This window comes from Rhinoderma darwinii, chromosome 3 (assembly GCF_050947455.1).
Source record: "Rhinoderma darwinii isolate aRhiDar2 chromosome 3, aRhiDar2.hap1, whole genome shotgun sequence".
NCBI classification, from domain to species: domain Eukaryota; kingdom Metazoa; phylum Chordata; class Amphibia; order Anura; family Rhinodermatidae; genus Rhinoderma; species Rhinoderma darwinii.
Window position 1 is genome coordinate 111,151,143 of NC_134689.1, and position 18,045 is coordinate 111,169,187.

General features: G+C 39.9%; 1 protein-coding gene across 1 annotated transcript; it reads left to right on the forward strand.

Annotated features, from left to right (window-relative positions):
• The first annotated feature begins 1,088 nt into the window (after positions 1 to 1,088).
• Positions 1,089 to 13,742, forward strand: LOC142751066 (exocyst complex component 1-like). The gene is made up of 3 exons (XM_075860034.1): positions 1,089 to 1,221; positions 10,623 to 10,753; positions 13,485 to 13,742. Exons 1-3 carry the CDS (start codon positions 1,089 to 1,091, stop codon positions 13,740 to 13,742), a joined length of 522 nt encoding a protein of 173 aa, XP_075716149.1.
• Positions 13,743 to 18,045: the final 4,303 nt, after the last annotated feature.

The following is an 18,045-nucleotide window of genomic DNA, read 5'->3' on the forward strand; positions in this document are numbered from 1 at the left end:
AACCACTATATCTCTTTGTTACTCATTAAAAGCCGTTGAAGTACCTGAGGGGATTTCTGCTCATTCCACATGATCCACAGCAGTTTCCTGGGCAGAGCGGCATGAGATTCCACTACAATATGTCTGAAACAGCTTCCTGGGCTTCTGCTCGATCCTTCCGTTCTCATTACAGACTGGACAGTCCTTCTTCTGGGCATACAGCTATTATTTGTAATAAGGTTTGTTTGCCGGCCCACCGCTCAGAATCCAATCGCACTTCCATATCCAGGACATTGCAGGGAACATGAACTATGCATCATTCAGGGGCAACAGTCAGAACTCTAATAAAAATGGGAAAGTCCAGCACTCGTCTCCAATAATAAAATGGTGAAACTTTATTCCATTTGATTAAACTGTGAGTAACACTAAACAGAAAAAGGTTAGGCAATTAAATGTTTTAGACCAAACATATGGTTCTTAATCATAGGCATCCCAAGATAGCAGACCTGGGGGCCATTATTTGGTCCCTGGCTGCTATAGCAGCCCATCAGCAGATGGTCTAACAGAGAACCCCCCCCCCCTATAAAACCACTTATGTTGCTATTGACCATGGCATCTAAGGGGATAAATGGCCAGGATCAGAGTTATCTATGGTCCTGGCCATTACAGCACGATGTTGGCTGTGTAATACAGCTGGCACCCGCAAGTGATGGCACAGGCACTTCTATTGTGCCCGCAATATCACAATGAAATAGTATTACTTCAATTTGCTGAAAGTACTTTGTTCCAATGATGTAATAGTACGTCATAGGGAGGGAAGGTATTAAATAGTCGAACAAATGCAGAATTTTTAACCATTTTTGAGACGATAACATTAAGCACTTCTCTTATATCCTGACCACTTTACTTTCATGGTTTCCATTCTTAATTGATTACATATTCCATCTTTCAGTACCACCGAACTGACAGCGCATTGATCTGGTGGTTTGGAAAATATTGAGTGAAGTTTGTTAACGTGAAAATATATAAGAACTTGTTATATAAGAAACACTAAAACTCAGCATAAGCGCTGAGTCAATGTTCCACTATCTAACCATCACAACTGCATCATGGCAATGGTATCAGTCCTCAAAAGTAACTTACAGAAGGAAGTTTTTCGGACTAAAGGCGATAAACTCATTCATTTCTTGCCTTTGGCAAAAATAAATAAGGAGGATGCAGCCAGTTATCTTTGTGTTTCAGGTATGTATTTCTGTCTCTGATCTTTTTATTCTTTCCTTTGCAGGACAAACATAATTCTTAGCTTGTATGAAGGCAGATTCAAGATAGTGATATCTGTAATGACGTGGAAACACCATTGAGGTTTTCATATGAAGCATACTAAGCGCAGTTTCATGTATTTCTAAATGTGAGTTTATTATCTCTTATTTATTACTTAAATTAAATGTGCTTTGCATATGGTGGTGTTATATATACCCAATTCCAATTCCAGACTGCAGTGTGAATTTTTATGTGTTTTACCTGTTTATAAGAATGTTTAAAGGCGTGGTCTCATCTCAACATCATCTGTCCATATGCTTTATTAGGGCATACAAATGTCATAGAGGGTGGATAGCTAACAAGCAGCAGCTCTCACTCTGGCAAACCCAGTCCCTTCATGCATTACATTAAAGGCTATGTACACCATTGAAATATTATTATATTCCAATGCGCTGTTAGTTTATATATATATATATATATATATATATATATATATATATATATATATATATATATATATATATATATATAGATAGATAGATAGGTAGATATATAGATATATCTATCTATCTATCTATCTATATCTATCTATATATATATATATATATATATAAAAGTGTATCATCGTGTTTTCTGTAACTTTCTAAATACTTTATTTTTAAAATTATTTTTACTTTGTGAGATAGAGCTGCTTTGTATTCTGTATACAGAGCAGCTGTATCTAGCACTGAATTTTTATAAGAAAAAAAAAAAAGATTTCAAAGGTGTACATAGCCTTTAATTTGATTGGCCACACTTAAAGGGATTGTCTTACGATAGACATTGACATGGAACATCCACAGTATTTGGCATAAATAGAGCTTGTAGTCAGAAATTATAGAAATATATAAATTTTATTACACAAAATAACACACATTTAAAAACACATGATAATGAAGACTCTAGTACTGACACTGTGGTACATGGTTCAGCACGGAGACATACTAGATAAAGCGGTATACTGGCATAGAATGCAGGCTATATACACTGCCCACATAAATACTGCACTATCACATCAGATGGATTGTGTATTGATTGCCCATAGTGTCCTCACAATCTTATAAATTTAAAGGCTAATGCCGGATACAGGGAGGTTACTTTGTATGGTGGAAGTATGATGCGACCCATCTAATTTCTAGGAGAACAAAAGACTACGAATAATGAAGATACAGTGATTCTCCTTGATACAACCATTGCTATGCAGTGATGTAATATTATCTGTAGATGGCGCTAGTGTGTCTTATTATGCTTGTTTAGATAGTGTCCCTTGTATGATGCATCTAATGGCTTATTATAATGTTAATTTGTCTTCAATTACAATAGGGCCAAAAGTTATGCTAAGTCTGTTATGTGAACAATTAATTAATTTTTTAACTATTTGGATACATTTGTATATGTAGTATTATATATTTCACTATTATCTTTGATATAGTGGGGAAAGGAATTTTCTTCACTTCTTCATATACTCACATACGTTTTATAGGTACATAAAATTATATATTTTTTCTTTTTTGACCCTACACTTCATTTGGGGTAATATATCATGATGTATTTGGTAATAATTTTTTAACAACATTATCACAATTATGTTATTGTTAGGGGTATTATATGTTGATATTATTTTTTTTCACTCACTTAATTTATGCCAACGCAATACTGTGTATGTGCGCTGCCATATCATAACTATTTATTTTTCACTTATATAGTACTCATCCTATATATTATTAAAACTTTTTTGATGCTATATATATATATATATATATATATATATATATATATTATGTCTATTGACACAACTTTTGTATTGTTTTATTGTTTGTGTATCCTCACATATTATTATTGTTATCACTAATTGATGATTCATATCTTATATACTTTATTAGGTTGTCTTAGGGTCACATTAAATTTCGGACAGAACTATTAATAATGATAGATTTGATTATGTATTATGTTAGGGACTTTGATCTTTCTACCTTTGAGTCCACTCACCTCCTTGATGATGTGCGCTTGCTTGCTGCTGCGGATTGCGACGATGCCCGGCCCCCTCCGGCTCCAATACATGCACTGCGCATGTCCGGAACTCCCGTTACGCGTCGGGACTCCGGATATGCGCTCCAGCATGTGGGGGCGGATGTGGGGCCTGCCTCGCTTCCGGTCGCGTCAGCGGGCAGGCGCCGCTCCTTGTCTCGGCGCTGACGTGGACTCAATTGAGACACAACATACACACCATATAAAGACCATATACATGTTGGGTGTTATGTACCCCCTGAGGAAGCAACCATTAACAGCGAAACGCGCGTTGGGGTTCCCTGTGGTGGATTCTGCACGGATGTGCATAGACAATTTCCATTCCTTCAAATGGGTAAGCTTGCATTGCTATATTGCTCACTTTAACAATTGTTTGGCCCCCTGCTGATCCTCCCTGTATCCGGCATTAGCCTTTAAATTTATAAGATTGTGAGGACACTATGGGCAATCAATACACAATCCATCTGATGTGATAGTGCAGTATTTATGTGGGCAGTGTATATAGCCTGCATTCTATGCCAGTATACCGCTTTATCTAGTATGTCTCCGTGCTGAACCATGTACCACAGTGTCAGTACTAGAGTCTTCATTATCATGTGTTTTTAAATGTGTGTTATTTTGTGTAATAAAATTTATATATTTCTATAATTTCTGACTACAAGCTCTATTTTCTCTTTGGTATGGTCTAATAATTATGGAGCAGTCGATCCGATAAATTATGGGGGGAAGTTGGTTTCTTAAACTTTACCCAGCCTGTAACAAATATGCGATCAGAGTCTATTTTTCTGTATTTGGCATAAATGCCTGGTAGATGTTGGACCCACACCTATCTTAAGAAAAGGGGTCCCCTGACACTGCTCCTGCTAGAGTGAATTGGCGTTACGGAAACAACGTAGCACAGCGAGCTATGCTGTTTCTTTAACTCCCACGTTAAGGAAAAAGCGTAGCTCGCAGCGTAGCTTGGTTACAAGTACAAAATCATTATGTAAAGATATATATATCTATATAGAAATAAATATATCTATCTATATATATATATATATATATATATATATATATATATATATATATATATACACTACCGTTCAAAAGTTTGGGGTCACCCAGACAATTTTGTGTTTTCCATGAAAACTCACACTTATATTTGTCAAATGAGTTGCAAAATGACTAGAAAATATAGTCAAGACATTGACAAGGTTAGGAATAATGATTTTTTATTTTAAATAATAATTTTCTCCTTCAAACTTTGCTTTCGTCAAAGAATGCTCCATTTGCAGCAATTACAGCATTGCAGACCTATGGCATTCTAGCTGTTAATTTGCTGAGGTAATCGGGAGAAATTAAACCCCATGCTTCCAGAAGCCCCTCCCACAAGTTGGATTGGCTTGATGGGCACTTCTTGCGTACCATATGGTCAAGCTGCCCCCACAACAGCTCTATGGGGTTGAGATCTGGTGACTGCGATGGCCACTCCATTACAGATAGAATACCAGCTGCATGCTTCTTCCCTAAATAGTTCTTGCATAATTTGGAGGTGTGCTTTGGGTCATTGTCCTGTTGTAGGATGAAATTGGCTCCAATCAAGCGCTGTCCACAGGGTATGGCATTGCGTTGCAAAATGGAGTGATAGCCTTCCTTATTCAAAATCCCTTTTACCTTGTACAAATCTCCCACTTTCCAGCACCAAAGCAACCCTAGACCATCACATTACCTCCACCATGCTTGACAGATGGCGTCAGGCACTCTTCCAGCATCTTTTTGGTTGTTCTGCGCCTCACAAATGTTCTTCTGTGTGACCCAAACACCTCAAACTTCGATTCGTCTGTCCATAACACTTTTTTCCAATCTTCCTCTGTCCAATGTCTGTATGCTTTTGCCCATATTAATCTTTTCCTTTTATTAGCCAGTCTCAGATATGGCTTTTTCTTTGCCACTCTGCCCTGAAAGCCAGCATCCCGGAGTCGCTTCTTCACTATAGACGTTGACACTGGCGTTTTGCGGGTACTATTTAATGAAGCTGCCAGTTGAGGACCTGTGAGGCATCTATTTCTCAAACTAGAGACTCTAATGTACTTGTCTTGTTGCTCAGTTGTGCAGCGGGGCCTCCCACTTCTCTTTCTACTCTGGTTAGAGCCTGTTTGTGCTGTCCTCTGAAGGGAGTAGTACACACCGTTGTAGGAAATCTTCAGTTTCTTGGCAATTTCTCGCATGGAATAGCCTTCATTTCTAAGAACAAGAATAGACTGTCGAGTTTCACATGAAAGATCTCTTTTTCTAGCCACTTTGAGAGTTTAATTGAACCCACAAATGTAATGCTCCAGATTCTATCTATCTATCTATCTATCTATCTATCTATCTATCTATCTATCTATCTATCTATCTATCTATCTATCTATCTATCTATCTATCTATCTATCTATCTATCTATCTATCTATCTATCTATCTATCCGTGCCTGGGTCACGAAATTAAGACCCAAAACCAGTAGATCCAAAGAATCAGGCAGCACTCCAAGGTATAAGCAAAAAAAAGTTGTGGTGTTTTATTGGTCCATAAGTAATTGCAACGTTTCAGCTCAAAGAAAGGCTCTTGTGTTGATCTGAAACGTTTCAATTACTTATGGACCAATAAAACACCACAACTTTTTTTTGCTTACACAGTGGAGTGCTGCCTGATTCTTTGGATCAACTAGTTTTGGGTCTTATTGTCGTGACCCAGGCAGGCTTGCGGCTGATATCTTTTTGGACAGTATATATATATATATATATATATATATATATATATATATACATACAGTGGAGGAAATAAGTATTTGATCCCTTGCTGATTTTGTAAGTTTGCCCACTGTCAAAGTCATGAACAGTCTAGAATTTTTAGGCTAGGTTAATTTTACCAGTGAGAGATAGATTATATAAAAAAAAAAAAAGAAAATCACATTGTCAAAATTATATATATTTATTTGCATTGTGCACAGAGAAATAAGTATTTGATCCCCTACCAACCATTAAGAGTTCAGCCTCCTCCAGACCAGTTACACGCTCCAAATCAACTTGGTGCCTGCATTAAAGACAGCTGTCTTATATGGTCACCTGTATAAAAGACTCCTGTCCACAGACTCAATTAATCAGTCTGACTCTAACCTCTACAACATGGGCAAGAACAAAGAGCTTTCTAAGGATGTCAGGGATAAGATCATAGACCTGCACAAGGCTGGAATGGGCTACAAAACCATAAGTAAGACGCTGGGTGAGAAGGAGACAACTGTTGGTGCAATAGTAAGAAAATGGAAGACATACAAAATGACTGTCAATCGACATCGATCTGGGGCTCCATGCAAAATCTCACCTCGTGGGGTATCCTTGATCCTGAGGAAGATGAGAGCTCAGCCGAAAACTACACGGGGGGAACTTGTTAATGATCTCAAGGCAGCTGGGACCACAGTCACCAAGAAAACCATTGGTAACACATTACGCCGTAATGGATTAAAATCCTGCAGTGCCCCCAAGGTCCCCCTGCTCAAGAAGGCACATGTACAGGCCCATCTGAAGTTTGCAAATGAACATCTGGATGATTCTGAGAGTGATTGGGAGACGGTGCTGTGGTCAGATGAGACTAAAATTGAGCTCTTTGGCATTAACTCAACTCGCCGTGTTTGGAGGAAGAGAAATGCTGCCTATAACCCAAAGAACACTGTCCCCACTGTCAAGCATGGAGGTGGAAACATTATGCTTTGGGGGTGTTTCTCTGCTAAGGGCACAGGACTACTTCACCGCATCAATGGGAGAATGGATGGAGCCATGTACCGTCAAATCCTGAGTGACAACCTCCTTCCCTCCACCAGGACATTAAAAATGGCTCGTGGCTGGGTCTTCCAGCACGACAATGACCCGAAACATACAGCCAAGGCAACAAAGGAGTGGCTCAAAAAGAAGCACATTAAGGTCATGGAGTGGCCTAGCCAGTCTCCAGACCTTAATCCCATCGAAAACTTATGGAGGGAGCTGAAGATCCGAGTTGCCAAGCGACAGCCTCGAAATCTTAATGATTTACAGATGATCTGCAAAGAGGAGTGGGCCAAAATTCCATCTAACATGTGTGCAAACCTCATCATCAACTACAAAAAACGTCTGACTGCTGTGCTTGCCAACAAGGGTTTTGCCACCAAGTATTAAGTCTTGTTTGCCAAAGGGATCAAATACTTATTTCTCTGTGCACAATGCAAATAAATATATATAATTTTGACAATGTGATTTTTTTTTATTTTTTATATATAATCTATCTCTCACTAGTAAAATTAACCTAGCCTAAAAATTCTAGACTGTTCATGGCTTTGACAGTGGGCAAACTTACAAAATCAGCAAGGGATCAAATACTTATTTCCTTCACTGTATATATACATATATATATATATATATATATATATATATATATATATATATATATATATAGATAGATAGATAGAAATAGATATATCTATATACACACACACACACACACACACACACACACACACACACCACACACACACACACACACACACACACATACACATACACACACAAATCAGCCATGCCATTACAACCACAGCTGCCAAGTAAAGTGAAGAACATGGATTATTTTGTTACAATGGCACATGTCAAGTGGTGGAATATATTAGGCAGAGGCTGGAGAAAAAAAAAGTCTGAACCATGGAGGCCCCATCTCTTAATTTACAGGACTTAGATGATTTGTTTCTAACGTCTAGGTGTCAAATACCACAGGACACCTTCAGAGGTCTTGTGGGGTCCATGCACTGATGAATCAGAGCTATTTTGACAGCAAGGGGGAACCTACACTATATCAGGCAGATGGTTTTAATGTTTTGGCTGATCGGTGTAATCTCACACTTATCATACTTTATAAATATTGTACAAACATTTTTGTAAATTTTTGTACTTCTATTTCTTTTTTGGTGATCTATTACATATGTCCTTATTAAAGGGGCTCTGTCACCACATTATAAGTGCCCTATCTTTTATATAATGTGATAGGCGCTGCAATGTAGGTAACAGCAGTGGTTTTTATTTAGAAAAATTATCTATTTTCACCAAATTATGACCTATTTTAGCTTTATGCTAATGATTTTCTTAATGCCTAACTTGGGGGTGTTTTTATTTTTGACCAATTGGGCGTTGTGGAGAGAAGTGTATGACGCTGACCAATCAGCGTCATACACTTCTCTCCATTCATTCCATTTGTACTCAGCACAGCGTGTGCTGTCACATACACCCACATTAACGTTACTGAAGTGTCTTGAGAGTAAATAGACATCGCTTTCAGCCAGGACGCAATGTCTATTAACACTCCCAACACTTCGGTGGATAAGGTAAAGTTGCTGTACAGTGCAAATCTCAATAATAGTCAAAAAGCAGGATCATTTAGTAAATACAGTCTCATACTGCTGGTACTAGGTAAATTGACTATCATTTAATTCAACTGTCACCATAGCCTTGAGGTGTCAAACACACATTCGATCTTCTTTAAGGAACTATACAAAAAACTTATTCTCTGCATGATCCTAGACACAAGTCAGGAAAAAGGCAGTAACCTGACATGGTCAGAAGTGAAAAAAGATTATTTCCACCTGGTAACACCAGGGGAACCAGTATAGTCGGTCTTACCCATGGAGTTGGAAATGAGAGTGGCCCACACGGTAGTTAGGCACCCCGACGCGCGTTTCGCAGGTATCGCTTCCTCAGGGGGTGACATAACAGATCCCATAGAAAGCTATAGGATCCATTCTAGCATCAGTTTTCTGCAACACACCAGAGGGAAATGGACAGGGACAACGGATATATGTGAACGACTCCGTACAGATGCTGGGTGAGAAATGCTACTGGTAGCCATTACAGGGTCCATATGAGCTGTCACCAAGCCGTTTTCATGTCCCAAAAGGCACATAAATTTGCATTGTTATGCGACCACACCCTAATACTGCATATTAATATAGCACGTGGGGTCTTTAGAAACCTCTGATTGGAATATTAAGACTCTACACGAAAGGTCAACTCAGTGTTTATTTTTCCAGATATTTAACAAACTAGACTACTGTGGCAGTTTTGTAAATCATCATATTATTTTAAGTGTATTCCAATTTTATCTAAATGGATTCTTGGAAATACCATAACATTTTATTATATTGTTGTATAAATGTAAAACAGTCAACCAAAGACAATAAAAAATCCCGCATCTATAGAATTGGGGCAGAGAAATAGAATTGATCACCCATAAGGGCACAAAGAGACCCATCACTACCACATTAAAATATAACTTTTAATATTTATTGGTTTAATAAGTAATAAGTGCGCACTTTGTAGTATATTGAATTAAAAACACTTGCTGCCCCGACTAATAAATTACATATGGATAAATATATTCGGCGTTAACTTCACAGCAATTAGAAAAATTCATAAGCCGACTACCAATATATGTCCCTACATAGTACAGTATATTAGCGTATATGCACAATGATATTTCCTAAGGATGCTAAATAGCATTAGCGGCATAAATCTGAGGCAAATAAAAGCAGTATGGCTTAATTCTTCATTTAAGCCAGATGGACTCCGTGATTTTAATCTCTGTATCCACCTTGCCTCTGTTCTTAATAATTTCTTATCTAGATTGCCTTTCCCAGGTCCTAGAGTCAATTGAGTCCCCAAAACTGGATATGATATAGATTATCGGCATGATAGGATCTCATATGTCTCGAGATTGTGGAATGCGATTCTGTGTTGATCATGCTGATATGCTGGGAGATACGTACGCCTCCTGAGTTCTTGGAGGATTTTACCCTCATAAAGCTAAGGACAAGGGCCTATATATAGACTACTCCTGTCACTGTAAAGATAATAAACAGTCGTATAATATATTTGGCCTTGTCGACCAGATTAACAAATTCATTGATGGTTGTCATATATTTAAACAAAGCACAACTCCCGCATTGATGGAAGCCCACGCTAATATACCGTACTATATAGGGACATATATTGATAGTCGGCTTATGAATTTTCCTAGATGCTGAGATGTTATCTCCATATGTCATTTATTAGTCTGGGCAGCAAGTGTTTTTAATTCAATATTCTATCAAGTGCAAACTTATTATTTATTAAACTAATAAATATCAAAAGTTATATTTTAATGTTGTAGCGAGGGGTGTCCTTGCGTCCTTTTGGGCGATCATTTTCTGCTGTATATATGTATTGTTTGATGGGTGATCATAACTGTTCTTCAGCTGTAGCTGGACAAGGGCTTTGTATATGACACGGTTTGTTTTTACAGTATCTTCTACGAATGAAGTCTACATAATGTTGTTAACGGTGAGGGAAGAGAAAGTTATCTTAAAGTGTGAATCAAGCCATACGTGGCTTCTAAAGGATCTAAAACTTATAGATGGAATAGACCATTCACAGGTTGGTATCTTCACATGTATCCTCATCTGCTGTAATGTGCTTTTTTACTATGTTCATGACATCCATATAGTATAAGTTATTTCATCTTCAAGGAGAAGGCTTTTCAATATATTGTTTGTTAAAAAAAAAATACCCTCCCTCCGGCGCCCACTGAACTAGTAAACATCCGATTGCAATGCCCTCTTATTCTTCAAGAAGAAGAAAGCTAACTAAAAAAAGCTGTGTCCTGGAGAACCCTTTTAAATCCAGCAAAACAGATGAATTCCAGCCTGTGCCCACATAACAATGAGACCCACACTGGCCCAGCCAAAGTGCCTCCTTGAGTGCAGCCACAATATTCATTTACCTGCTGTATACTTCCACGCTGCTCTCCTTCATATACAGGCAGACTGTTGCATATGAGCTGCCATAGCTGCTCACATGTATCTTCTTTCTCCTGCAATCTAGGATCAGTAAAGGAAATAGAGGATGATATTGCAGTCAAATTAATTCCATTCTTCTTTTCTAAAGCCTGAGCCTATCTTTTGACATCTGTCTCATCTTTCTGTATGATTCTGCATAATGGGAAATAGAACGGTTTGAGGCCTAATGTTGATTAAGTTGGGGTAAGAGGCATTTCTATTCCTCCCCTCAGAATCCCAGGTAGAAGAGCCATCTGTGCCCGAAGTTACTGTCTCCTTTTTACCTCTTGTCTCAGCCCAGTTTGAATATTCCCTTATGCAAAATGGGACATGCAGACATATTGGTTACCACATTTGGATTAGTTTAGGGGAATAACTATAGGGGGTGTATAAATAGTAGACGCACCTGAGTTTTTGTACATAAGGGGGACCAAAGACCTCCTGCCATATAAGAAGAGACCAGTATTAGAAATTGCACCTGGTAGGTGGGGGGCACTGTTACAAATTTTGTATTTGAGGCCAGGGGCTTCAAGTTATGCCTCTGACACTAAAATATCAGGAAAATTCAAACTACCTGTATAACTGTACTTTTTATTGTTACTTATGGAAAAATATTTTCTGTATTTCTGTAAAGGCACTGCGTTATTTTATTTCCTTTCCCTATGCTGTTAGTTTCACCTTTAGTCAGAAACTCTAAAAACTTCTATTTTTTTCCATGCTAAATAAAGTGCAAACAAAACATGCTTTTCTAGTACAGAGGTCACTTCTAGTATGAGTCACTTCCAAGAACTCTCTCGGATGATGACATTTTCCATTTTCTGATGCTGCTACATTGATTTAATGAAAAATTCTGTTTAAACCATCATCTAAATGACCACAAGAAGGCAGTTCCCAGATCTATGGCACAGTGGGAACTAATGTCAGTACGCCATCAGCGTGACCTCCTGAAACACATAATAATGTACCCACTTGGTTATCCTTGACATATACATATATTGTGGTCAAAAACCAATAAAGGCAAAAAGATTTCTTTAATTGGACATTGTATCATATTGAGGGTAGTATTTTAATCAACCCTTGTGTGAACAAACCCTCTTCACATGTTAATGCAGCATCACGTACATGCACATCATGGGAAGGCTTCACTTCGAGCAATCAGACGTGCATGTACAAGATGGTGATCGTGCAGAAGCTGTGACTGCCAGCCAGGCTCCCACTTCAACGGCTGGGAGTAGAGAAACCTTCAATCCTGGCCGCTTAACCACTTAAATGCTGTGTTCAATAGTGACTGTGCCATTTAAGTGGTTTGACAGGGGGAGCACACAAACGTCACAGCACGTAACAAAGACCCCCAGGCCTGTCATGACTATATCCCTATTAGGGCATATTCAGACGTGGTGGAATTCAGCTGCTCTGAATTGACTCTGTATTCACTGAAGTGATGCCTCTCTCACTGTCTTTTAGTTTGTCTAACTTGTCTATTTGTACATGTTTGTATAGCAAAAAGTTTTGAAAATAAAGCTTTTTTTTAAAAAAAAATAACTGTATTAATGCACGCAGAAGCATACAGTAGCTAATTTTACTTAAAGAGGCTCTGTCACCAGATTATAAGTGTCCTATCTCCTACATAATCTGATCGGCGCTGGAATGTAGATAACAACAGTGGTTTTTATTTTGAAAAACGATCATTTTTGAGAAAGTTATGAGCAATTTTAGATTTAGTTTCTCAATAGACAACTGGGCGTGTTTTTACTTTTGACCAAGTGGGTGTTGTAAAGAAGTGTATGAGGCTGACTAATCAGTGACCAATCAGTGACTAATCAGCCTCATACACTTCTCATTGTTCTAGCCCAGCTTCTTTCACTGCACAATCACACTGTTCTGTGAATCATGTTCAAGCACCAGGCAGTTTTTCATACTGATGACCTATCCATCAGTATGAAAAACTGGTGCCTGGACAACCCCTTTAAGCAGCAACCAAAGGATGCATAGAAGTGAAACCATCAGCCTTGGGGCCTATAGCAGCAGCTATGGTTGTCGTTTCGCCCATGGGCTTCACATATTTGTAGAACATTCTCTGTGCTTTGCCCTGCTCACCAGTTTTCAAACTGTTTCCTCAATGCTTACAGGCTTTCATGATCTACTGGTGGATCAGAATTGTAAAGCAGGGAGAATTTGAACATTTCTGCAGGTTGTTGTTACATTGCTTTCAGGTATTAGGATTGTTAATCCAGTTAAATATTAACTTTGAAATGGCTCCAGAGCTTCACTGGCTATTGTCATAGAATAATAAAAAATGAAGTAAAACAAAAAAAGCTTTCTCCTTGCAGGACATGGCTGTATTCTCCATGCATTTTGATACTGAAATCGTCAATTTGGAAGCCCATAGTACTGCAGCAAAATATGCCTTTCTCCGTTGTCTGTGCAAGATGAGCAGTAAATATCTCCGCCATGAACTACAGTGGATCCATTTTGACCAGGACTTTGTAGGAAAAAGCCATTCTTTTCTGGTACCTGATGATGTGGTATTATCAATGAAGATATGTCTTGAGGCATTTACTTGTGCTTGTCTATGCAGCTGTTTTTAATGGCCTGTCACTTACTGAAGACTGTATTGCAGAGAAATTTATTTTTCATTACATGCCATCTTTAAGGCTTAGTCACAACAAGGGATTTGAGATATATCTTTTTCGAACCCGTGGGATTCCTGCTCTTCTTTTTTTACTTAAAAATGCAAACAAGCCCATGCTGGGGCAGTCTATAATGTAATATGAATGCAAGTTAATTGATATTATTGTAAGCCCCTTTATAATGCTATACAAGAATGGCTAAATACTATATATTTAATAGCATATATAAAACTTTATGTAGAAAATATCCTTACAATGTTGTCCTCTCATCATTGCAACTTGTAGGTTATTGAGCAGCTGATTCTGTTCTTATAGTCTACCTACAATTACTAGGCAATAGGCCGTTCAGGTGCAGGGACAGGATCGCTGCACACCGCGGCGTGATGACATCACTGGATCACGCCGGCCTACCCAAAGATCCCGTCAGCATTGTGGAGCAGCTCCATTTGTCGTGGGAATGGGGCCTAGGTGAGTATAATTTTTTTGTTTTATTTGTTTAGGGGCACTGTCTACAAGGGGAGGTGGAGGACTGTATGGCAATGTATACAAGAGGGAGGTGGGGGCCGTATGGCCCTATTTACAAGGGGAGGGTGGAGGGCAGTATCTACAAGGGAGAGGTGGGAGGAACTTTCTACAAGGGGGAGATAAGAGACACTATCTACAGGGGGGCTGTATGGCACTATCTACAAGGGGGTACTATCTACAGGGGGCTGTGTGACACTATCTACATGGGGTGTGACACAATCTACAGGGGGGCTGTATGGCACAATCTCCAGGGGGCTGTATGGCACAATCTCCAGGGGGCTGTATGGCACAATCTCCAGGGGGCTGTATGGCACTGTCTACAGGGGGCACTATCTACAAGGGGGGCTGTGTGTGGAACCCAGGGGAGGGGAGAGGGGGGCCCAGTCAAAAATTTGCTATGGGGCCATTCTTTCCTAGTTACGCCCCTGATCACAGTGGTTCATGGTGTATGATTTAATTTTAAGCCACGCCTCCTTTCTGATGGACCACACCCTTTCCCACTAAGCCACGCTTACTTGTAAGGCACCAAAAATGTCTAAAACAGGTAAAAAGAATTGTCGCACAGCACGTACTCTGAAATTTGGCTCAATTTGAGACAAAATTATGGTGCATTTGGAAGAATAAATCTCCCCTTCTATCTTATGGTTTAAATAGCAATCAGCAAGACATTAGGATTAAGGAACAGACTTTGTTAGATCCATAAGGGACATCTAAATAACAGCCAATATGTTAGCTATACATGTTTTTACATCATTATATGTATACCCATTGTTAACCAGGGCTGTGAAGTCAAAGACTTGGAGTTGGATTTCACCCTTAGGGTATGTGCACACACACTAATTACGTCCGTAATTGACGGACGTATTTCGGCCGCAAGTCCCGGACCGAACACAGTGCAGGGAGCTGGGCTCCTAGCATCATACTTATGTACGATGCTAGGAGTCCCTGCCTCGCTGCAGGACAACTGTCCCGTACTGTAATCATGTTTTCAGTACGGGACAGTAGTTCCACGGAGAGGCAGGGACTCCTAGCATCGTACATAAGTATGATGCTAGGAGCCCGGCTCCCTGCACTGTGTTCGGTGCGGGACTTGCGGCCGAAATACGTCCGTCAATTACGGACGTAATTAGTGTGTGTGCACATACCCTTAGACTAAGTATCTTCATGCTGCTGCTCCAAGGCCCTAGGTTAAAATGTCTGAATCTGTGCTGCCCATTCTATGTAGTGTAGTTCCTCTGAAGACCAGAGGAGGAAGTTCACTACTGGGCCCTGGACCGTTTTAACACTTTGCTAGGCTCAGTGCAAACGTTTTATGAATGGGCCCCCCTCCTGTACAGACTGGAGTGCTGAGGGTTAATAATGTATTTTTTTCCCAGTGAACAAGCTGCACTGAGGGCTGTGAGTACCAGGACTGTGCTGTAGTGTCCTGTACTATCCCTGCCCTCCTACTATATCCTCTTCCCCTTCTATCCTCGGTGCCGAGCCAACCCACACTGACGCTTTGCTTCTCCTCCCTCCCAGCCTGGCCACCTGGGAAACTCTGTCTCCCTGACATCCAGGAACTCAGTAGAAAAATAAAGGAGTGGAATTCTGAACTATTTCTTACCGACTCCACAGCCTTGCTTCTAACACAATATTTAATGGCTATGTGTATTAAAATCTTTGCAGATAGTCTTAAATTAAAAATATACTACTATCTTGTGTATTCTGCTCCTATGCGGGCCTATGTGCACCAAGATTGTTGCTGCTCTATGGAAATTGACTACAAGCAAATTCTGTGTGTCGGCTGATCTGCCCACTTTTTATGCTGGCTTATTGTCTGCCATTAGGCAAGAAGCAATGCAATGTGCGAATTGCTTGTAAATCTATTCTGAAGGCTTAGTGGGGGTATCAACCAGCAGCTGAGAAGCTGTTGACAGGACAGATTTACTCTAGATACAGCCAGTTCAATGGCTAGTCCTCGTCCCCCTACATATGATAATATGCTCGTGGGCTTGTGGGAAGAAACAGGTCATACGTATACCAGTGGCTCTGTCAAGTCCGAATTTGAGGGTAGCTGCCTTCTCCCTGTTATTTCACACCGAATAACCACCTCTGTAAATAGAAAGCTGAAGGCATGCCTGGAAAGAAGTAAACCAGCCAGAGAGATGTTGGTACACAGCTTTCCTCAGATAGGACAGGAAGTCAACTGAACTTTATTCAGAACAAAGAAACACAGTAAAAGACACATGCCCCCTCCCTAGAGATGTGGGACGTGCCCAAAGCCCACCGGCTCCTCAGCTGTAAGTTCTTCTGTACACTCCTCTTGAATTCCAGGGGCGGTGTCTCCATAGGCGTGTCCGACATGAACAAAGAACTTGTTATATATCAGTATATTACACAAAGAACTGAAATGTATATACATATGTCTGAGGATAATATTTTTGCAAACAATATACATGGTAATGATCCCTGACAGTCCCCCCTAAAAATATTATTACTCTATCCCTGAGTCTTGCCTAGCAACCTACCACTGACCACTCGAACCAGGCGGGTAGGGGTTTGGATTTCTTCACCAGCTTGAGACGAGCTACTCCTGATGAGTAACCCCCCCTTTGTACCTGGACTTCCAAGGTTTCGGAGTGGTCCTAACTTTCCCTATTCTCCTCTGGATACAGGATGGTTGTCTTGATATAATCTACAAGCCGCTGCTGGTTGTAATATATATAATTAATCCAGTCTACATTTTTATTAATGGTAATAATTGTCGCACTGTCATTTACTGTCCTAATGGGACTTTTACCCCTACAGATATAACAGGTCATGGGCAGCACAGTGACCTTCACCTCACACCTTCACATAAAACTCCTCAGATTTTAATTTGCAGCACCGTGGCATATTTACACACATTATAATTATAAACCTCAGACATTATAAACAATAGGGCCTCAACTAATAACATAATGCTATCACCAATCTCATGCTATCACCCTCAGGTTTCGGGTCCCATCAGTTCATTGCCAGTCCTGTACATCATTGTCCCCTTCTTCTTCTGTTTTCTGCTCTTCACCGACTGTCACCCTCAGGGTAACCCACACAATTGTGGAGTCAGACTACGTTGGTGTCCAGTGGGGGAGTTATTATTACCCCCTCCTAGCCACTTACTTATCAAAACACTTGATACTGCTGACGGATTCACTCAGGTCTTTGGTCTTTACTTTGATCTTTGCTGATGTCATCAGGACTTGGTTTGGTCCTTCTCATCTGTCAGACACCGTCTCCTTTAGTTTACGTCACCGTGCTGTACATAACACCTCATGCTGTGAGCCTGGGGTGAGATCCCACGTAGACGGAGTAGTGGAGTTGTATTGTGACTACCACAAACCCTCCGCATCTATCCTCCTCCTCCGGTAAGTTACTTGTCTGGGTGGCTGCTTGGAATTGTGACACTGCGGTCAGTTCATGACAAACACGTTGTATTGGCTCCGGCTGCGCCTGCCGCACCTCAGTGATGGAGTTCATCATGTTAAAAATCTTTTAGTTAATATTTTCTGGCACTTGCCGGGGACCCCCAACCCTTGTCAATTGTTGAAATAAATACTAATCTGGTGATAACATCATCCGCATACATTATAAACGTTGTTCTAAGTACATACAATAATGTCAGGCCCTTAAACGACATCAAACACCTTTATATAAGAAAAAAACTTCTCTGTTACAATAGACAGTGCACCTAGAAGATGTGTGATTACTGGGT